The 7,891-nt window shown below is 50.6% G+C and overlaps 1 protein-coding gene across 1 annotated transcript; it reads right to left on the bottom strand.

Annotated features, from left to right (window-relative positions):
- Window positions 1–5: 5 nt before the first annotated feature.
- LOC311374938 (uncharacterized protein) lies at window positions 6–4,190 on the bottom strand (the record flags this gene model as incomplete). Its single annotated transcript, XM_084490666.1, has 2 exons — window positions 3,562–4,190; window positions 6–749 (listed from the first exon to the last, which is right to left on the bottom strand). Coding segments are annotated over exons 1-2 (1,329 nt in total), but the record flags the coding sequence as incomplete, so codon positions are not given.
- Between the last annotated feature and the right edge of the window lie 3,701 nt (window positions 4,191–7,891).

The raw sequence follows: 7,891 nt of genomic DNA, 5'->3' as shown, positions 1-7,891 counted from the left end.
CCCCCGCCGCCGCCGCCGCCGCCGCCGCCCCCCCGCCGGCGCCGGTTCTTCTTGCAGAGGGTGTAGAAGTTGGGCTTGTCGCGCGAGCAGAGCTTGAGGCGGATCTTGAGGTCGGAGGAGCTCTCGCTGTCCTTGCCCGGCGTGTAGGCGTCCAGAAGCTCCTTCACGTGGCTCACCTGGTGCTTGGACAGCATGGTGGACGTCCTGAAGGTCATGTCGCACTGCGGGCAGGCGTAGAACTTCTCCCCGCCGCCGCCGCCGCCGCCGCCGCCGCCCAGCAGGGCCTCCATCGGGCCCCCCGCCCCCGCCCCCGCCGCCGCCGCCGCCGCCGCCGCTGCAGCCGCCGCCGCCGCCGCCGCCGCCGCCTCGTGGCCGGGCCCCGGGCCCCGCTGCCTCTGCCGCCGGCCCCTCTTGCCCTTGCCCCCGGGGCCGGCCTTCAGGCCCGCGGCGCCGGTGCTGCCGGCGGCGCGGCGGCGGCGGTGGTGGTGGTGGGCGGGGCCCGGGCCGTCCTTGGCCCCGCCCTTGTCCTTCTTGTGGACCAGGCGGTGGCGGGACAGGCTGGAGCTGTGGTTGAACTCCTTGCCGCAGATGTTACAGGGGTGGATGCGCCGCTTGCCGTGCAGCCGCAGGTGGGAGCCCAGCATGCGGCTGCCCTTGAAGCTCATGCCGCAGTGGGGGCAGGTGTAGCGCGCCTCGCCGCCGCCGCCGCCCGACGCAGCCGCCGCCGCCGCCGCCATGGGGGAGTAGGTCTGCACAACACACAGGGGGGGGGGGGGGGAGAGGGCCGTTACCACGACAACCACCGCCGCGTCACCCTGAGCGCGTGATGTTAGTCATTAACATGACTACACTGATTACCCTGACGTTACCCATTAACATGTCATTCATTACCCTGACATTACCCATTAACATGTCATTCATTACCCTGACATTATTCATTAACATGTCATTCATTACCCTGACGTTATCCATTAACATGTCATTCATTACCCTGACGTTATCCATTAACATGTTATTCATTACCCTGACGTTATCCATTAACATCTCATTCATTACCCTGACGTTATCCATTAACATCTCATTCATTACCCTGACGTTATCCATTAACATGTTATTCATTACCCTGACGTTATCCATTAACATGTTATTCATTACCCTGACGTTATTCATTAACATGACTACACTGATTACCCTGATGTTACCCATTAACATGTCATTCATTACCCTGACATTATTCATTAACATGTCATTCATTACCCTGACGTTATCCATTAACATGTTATTCATTACCCTGACATTATCCATTAACATGTTATTCATTACCCTGACATTAACCATTAACATGTTATTCATTACCCTGAAGTTATCCATTAACATGTCATTCATTTCCCTGACATTATCCATTAACATGTTATTCATTACCCTGAAGTTATCCATTAACATGTTATTCATTACCCTGACGTTACCCATTAACATGTCATTCATTTCCCTGACATTATCCATTAACATGTTATTCATTACCCTGAAGTTATCCATTAACATGTTATTCATTACCCTGACGTTAACCATTAACATGTTATTCATTACCCTGAAGTTATCCATTAACATGTTATTCATTACCCTGACGTTATCCATTAACATGTTATTCATTACCCTGAAGTTAACCATTAACATGTTATTCATTACCCTGACGTTAGGGCTGCTCGATTATGGAAAAAATCATAATCACGATTATTTTGGTCAATATTGAAATCTCGATTATTCAAACAATTATTTTTTGAGTTTGAAAACACGATGCATTCATAATTTCTCTCCAAAAAAATTACCCTTTTTTCACTTTGTAAATGAGAACTTTGAAAATTTCCCTTAAAAAAAATACACAAAATGGTCAAATAGAAAATAAAGTCCAGATATGAATCCAGCTCCAAAAAAATTAAAAAATATATAAATCAATTTCATCTTGATTATATTAGTTTGGTGATCGTTTCACTCTGAAATCAAAATCTCGATCAAAATTCGATTAATCGCCCAGCCCTACCTGACGTTATCCATTAACATGTCATTCATTACCCTGACGTTACCCATTAACATGTTATTTCTTACCCTGACGTTATCCATTAACATGTTATTCCTTACCCTGACGTTACCCATTAAAATGTCATTCATTACCCTGACGTTACCCATTAACATGTTATTTCTTACCCTGACGTTATCCATTAACATGTTATTCCTTACCCTGACGTTATCCATTAACATGTCATTCATTACCCTGACGTTACCCATTAACATGTTATTTCTTACCCTGACGTTATCCATTAGCATGTTATTCCTTACCCTGACGTTATCCATTAACATGTCATTTCTTACCCTGACGTTATCCATTAACATGTCATTCATTACCCTGACGTTATCCATTAACATGTCATTCATTACCCTGACGTTACCCATTAACATGTTATTTCTTACCCTGACGTTATCCATTAACATGTTATTCCTTACCCTGACGTTATCCATTAACATGTTATTCATTACCCTGACGTTACCCATTAACATGTCATTTATTACCCTGACGTTACCCATTAACATGTTATTCCTTACCCTGACGTTACCCATTAACATGTAATTCCTTACCCTGACGTTATCCATTAACATGTTATTCATTACCCTGACGTTACCCATTAACATGTTATTCATTACCCTGAAGTTATCCATTAACATGTCATTCATTACCCTGACGTTACCCATTAACATGTTATTCATTACCCTGACGTTACCCATTAACATGTCATTCATTACCCTGACGTTACCCATTAACATGTTATTCATTACCCTGACGTTACCCATTAACATGTTATTCCTTACCCTGACGTTATCCATTAACATGTTATTCATTACCCTGACGTTACCCATTAACATGTCATTCATTACCCTGACGTTATCCATTAACATGTTATTCATTACCCTGATGTTATCCATTAACATGTTATTCATTACCCTGACGTTAACCATTAACATGTCATTCATTACCCTGACGTTATCCATTAACATGTTATTCATTACCCTGATGTTAACCATTAACATGTCATTCAGTACCCTGCCATTATCATTAACATGTCATTCATTACCCTGACGTTAACCATTAACATGTCATTCATTACCCTGACGTTATCCATTAACATGTTATTCATTACCCTGATGTTAACCATTAACATGTCATTCAGTATCCTGCCATTATCATTAACATGTCATTCATTACCCTGACGTTATCCATTAACATGTCATTCATTACCCTGACGTTAACCATTAACATGTTATTCATTACCCTGACGTTACCCATTAACATGTCATTCATTACCGTGACGACCCTCACTACCCCCCCCCCCGGCGTCACACGCTAACACGCTAACGTGCTAACACACTAACGCACTAACACGCTACACCCTGGACCCCCCCGCTACCAACAGCACGACACGGGTGGGGCACATGATGGAGGCGTGACGGAGGCATGAGGTGTGTGATGGAGACGGTGACGGATGACACGTCATCGCCACCCAACCCCACCTGCGGGGGACGCTTGGCGGCGCCCGGCATGGCCACGCCCTTCCCAGCATGCATCTGCTGGTGGCGGTAGAGGCTGGAGGCGTGGCTGTAACACTTGCCGCAGTAGGAGCAGCGGTACTGCCGCTGGTGGGGCTCGTAATCTACCTGGTCCGAGTCGCCCTCCCCGTCCAGCAGGCTGCTGCCCGCCTCCTCCTCCTCCTCCTCCTCCTCCGCCGTCGTCTCCTCCTCCTCCTCCTCCTCCTCCCCCTCCTCGTCCTCCTCCTCCTCCTCCTCCTCCCCCGAGTCCGAGTCCGTCTTGATCTCCACGCTCTGCTCCGTCAGCTCGCAGGGGTACACCTCCTCGTAGGGCGCGAAGAAGGTCTCGTCCGTCTCGAACTTGAGCTGCTCGGGCGCCAGCTCGCCGCCGCCGCCGCCGGCACCGGGGTCGTCCGAGTCCTTCTTCACGCAGGAGATGGTGAACTTGGACCCCACCTCCGCCCACTTCACCACGTACTCGATGGGCTGCGTGTCCAGCTCCACCGTGATGAACTCGGCGCCGAGGGCGTCGGGCTCCGACGACACCAGCTCCGTCTCCGCGTCGTCCATGTCGGCCTCGGACGAGTGTGTGTGGGGGGGGGGGGGGGGGGGGCGGGCGGCCGGCTGGGGGGGAGAGGGAGGGAGGGAGGGAGGGAGGGAGGGCGCACCTCTCTCTGAACCAGTCGGCGGGGGGGCGGGGGGCCTCAGAGCACAGCGATGGGACCGGGCAGCCGATTGCAAACGCCTGGAAACACACGGCCACGTCATTCAATATTAATACACAACAGGGCCAACAGTCGGCTCAGCCTGGGACGGTCTGGGGAGAGGTGGTGGGACAAGGTACTAATCAGTCTGGGCTGTGACCCCCCCCCCCAGCAGGACGCGGTGGTACTAAACACACCGGCACACTCCCCCCCCCAACCCCCTCCTCCCCCTATACCTATACCTATACCTGCGATACTATCTCACGCGGCCGTTCGCAAAGCCGCCCATTGGTATCGAACACAAATCCACCCGCATGTCACCTTCAACCCGCGACCACCCGCGACCCGTCGGCTCAGCGCGGAGCTGAACCGCGGGAGGAGGAAGCGCCTGAGATGAGGAAGAGTCTCCGGGCAGCCGCACAGCTTGGGCTCTACTCTACCCCCCCCCCACCCCCTCCACCTCCACCTCCACCTCTAACCCAAACAGCCTCCAGGACCCCCCTCACTAACCTGATCGCACCCGGCTGTGTGTGTCGGCTCGACACCGAGAACGAACGAACGAACGAACAGCGCCGGGGCAGCTCAGCTCAGCAGCCACAATAAACAGGAAGCGATGCGGCCGCGCGCGGTGCATTGTGGGGGAGGGATTAGAGATGGAGAGAAGGCCGTGTCCGTGTGTCCGTCTGTCCGCACGGAGCGACACACGGACCGGGGACGTAAACACACGTGAACGCGGTGGGCACACAAACCCACACCCGCTCGACGAGCCCTCCCGGACCCCCCCCGGGTCGGGACGTGAGGCGGGGGTACATCCACACACACACACACACACACACACACACACACACACACACACACACACACCACCAACATGATGCACACACACACACACACACACACACACTGCTGCACACTGCGCATACAGTCCATACATCCCCCGTCTGTCGTCCCCGTCCCGCAGCGCCGGTCCCGCTGTGACGCGGTGACGCTAGGCCGGGACGGGGCGCGGGTTCGATTCCCGAGACGGTGACTTAATAAAGCCCCGGGTGGAGGGAGGGGGGGGAGGCTACTACTGAGAACAATAATCCTGTCTCCCACAATGTGGCGGCGGCGGCGGGGTCACCCCCCCACCCCCCACCCCCCTGGACCCGGGAGGAGGGGGAGAGAGCGCAGCAGCACCGCGGAAGAGAAAGGAAAAGCGACGCGAGCGGCCCGAGCGGCACAGCAGCAGCACGCGGGGAAGGAGGACCGGGGCCCGGGCCCCTCCGGCGGGCGGGGGCCGGCGGGCCGTCGGGTCCTCCTCCTCCCGGGGGCCGCAGAGCCGCGCTCCGTCCGCCCGGGCAGCGCAGCGCGGGGCGCGGGGCGCGGGACGCGGGGCGCGGGGGAAGGACGTCTTTTGTGCGGATCGGTGGTGAAACGGGTTTAAAACGGGTTTAAATAGAGACCCCGGGGGGGGGGACTTACGATCTGCGCAGACGTCTCCCTTTATGGTCGAACTCGACTCACGACGGAATTCTGCCGTTTCTGCCGCACCTCTCCGTCAGAACCGGAGCGGAACATCAGCGATTAGAGCAGCCGTCGCGATGCCGCCGGAGAGCAGCGATCTGCGGCCGCTGCGGATGGTCGCAGCGGCGTCACGGCCGCTGGGGGGCGGAGCCCATCCCCATGCTTGCGCTCTCTGGCCGCATGTCCGGTTCCGGTGCAGCGTTCCGGGGCTTCTCGAATTTCATTGGACGAGAGACCAGAAAAAAACTACAAAGACCCAACGGTGGTGTCGCGAGGGCTGTCGTAAAGATACCGCCAACAACATGGACACACCGATACACCTGCAGCAAAAAAAAAACTTCTATGATGATATACCCAGTTAGCGTTATGTTGTTGCAGTGAGGTGTGTACATTGTAGTTAAGTGACCGAGTTTTATTTTTCACAGCCAAGTAGTTCTGGTTCGCCCTGAAGGTCCGTCCGTTGACCGAACACAACAATAGTGGAACACATGCAGGGCACGGTTAGGGTTAGGGTTAGGGTTAGGGGGTCTGTGCATCTGTTCACCCGAGAGCTGCGTTCACACAGCAACAGTATGAGCTGGTATAACCTAGAGGTACAGCCCTAGAGGTACAGACCTAGAGGTACAGGTATAGAGGTACAGCCCTAGAGGTACAGACATAGAGGTACAGGTATAGAGGTACAGACCTAGAGGTACAGACATAGAGGTATAGGTATAGAGGTACAGACATAGAGGTATAGAGGTACAGACATAGAGGTATAGAGGTACAGCCCTAGAGGTATAGAGGTACAGACCTAGAGGTATAGAGGTACAGACATAGAGGTATAGAGGTACAGACCTAGAGGTATAATCTAGAGGTATAGAGGTACAGCCCTAGAGGTATAGAGGTACAACATCTCTAACATCTAAACTAAGCCTCTTTAACATGATATAACTGGTATCTCTATTCTAATTCTTAACTAACCATCTCTAACCTAAATCATAAACGTAACCGTCTATTATCTAGTGTCTCAACTTAGCCATCTTTAACCTAAATCCTAAATTGAACCATCTTAAACCTTTCACCTATACTTAACCATCTCTGATACATACAATTAACCATCACTAACCTAGTACCTCAACTTAACCAGCTCTAACCTTAACTTAACCATCTTTAACCTTTACCTAAACGTAACCATCTCTAACCTAGTCCTTAAATTTACCATCTCTAACCTAGTACCTCAACTTAACCATTTCTAACCTAGTCCTTAACTTAACCATCTCTAACCTAGTACCTCAACTTAACCATCTCTAACCTAGTCATTAACTTAACCAGCTCTAACCTAGTCCTTAACTTTACCATCTCTAACCTAGTACCTCAACTTAACCATCTCTAACCTAGTCATTAACTTAACCATCTCTAACCTAGTCCTTAACTTAACCATCTCTAACCTAGTCCCTAACGTAACCATCTCTAACCTAGTATGTCGACTTCTCCATTTCTACCAGTAGATGTCGCTGGTCGTATTGAGTAGCATACTGACAGTGGCCCGTATATAACTTTATTTTTTTAATATCAACTAAAAGGAGGCTTACGCTACGTTCTCATTTGTATCTCCATTTAAATATATTTGATGGCAAATATAAATCCTTGTAAAATGAGCGGTGTGGCAGAATACATTTGAAACAGCTCTAGTTAATAGACCAGTTCAACATGAACCACGACCTGTTCGGGGTTAAAGAGTTCATCCCTCAGCTCTGACCTGATCGACATGTTATTCTGCCATTAACATCTACGGTGGCTTCTCTCTCAGGCTTTAATACTAGTGCTGTTATCTGTTACGATTTAATCTGAACGTCAGATAGGATTAAAACATATAGGCCTATGCCTGGTACATTTAATCTGTTGGTATTTAATCTGAGTGTCAGCTAACAATAAAGAATATAAACTCGGTACATTTAATCTGTTGAATCTGAGTGTCAGCTAACATTAAACATACATGCTCTTTATATTCCCTGACTTCTTAACCTGTGTTGCGTTTTGTTCAAAACCAGTGAATTAGTTTGAAAAAATATGTATATTATATATTATATATATGTATAATGTATATTTTTACTGTAAAACAC

This window comes from Micromesistius poutassou (genome assembly GCF_964030765.1).
Source record: "Micromesistius poutassou genome assembly, contig: SCAFFOLD_1278, whole genome shotgun sequence".
In the NCBI taxonomy this organism is placed as follows: Eukaryota; Metazoa; Chordata; class Actinopteri; order Gadiformes; family Gadidae; genus Micromesistius; species Micromesistius poutassou.
Note: the sequence above shows the minus strand (reverse complement) of the source record. Positions and strands in the feature narration are given on the sequence as shown.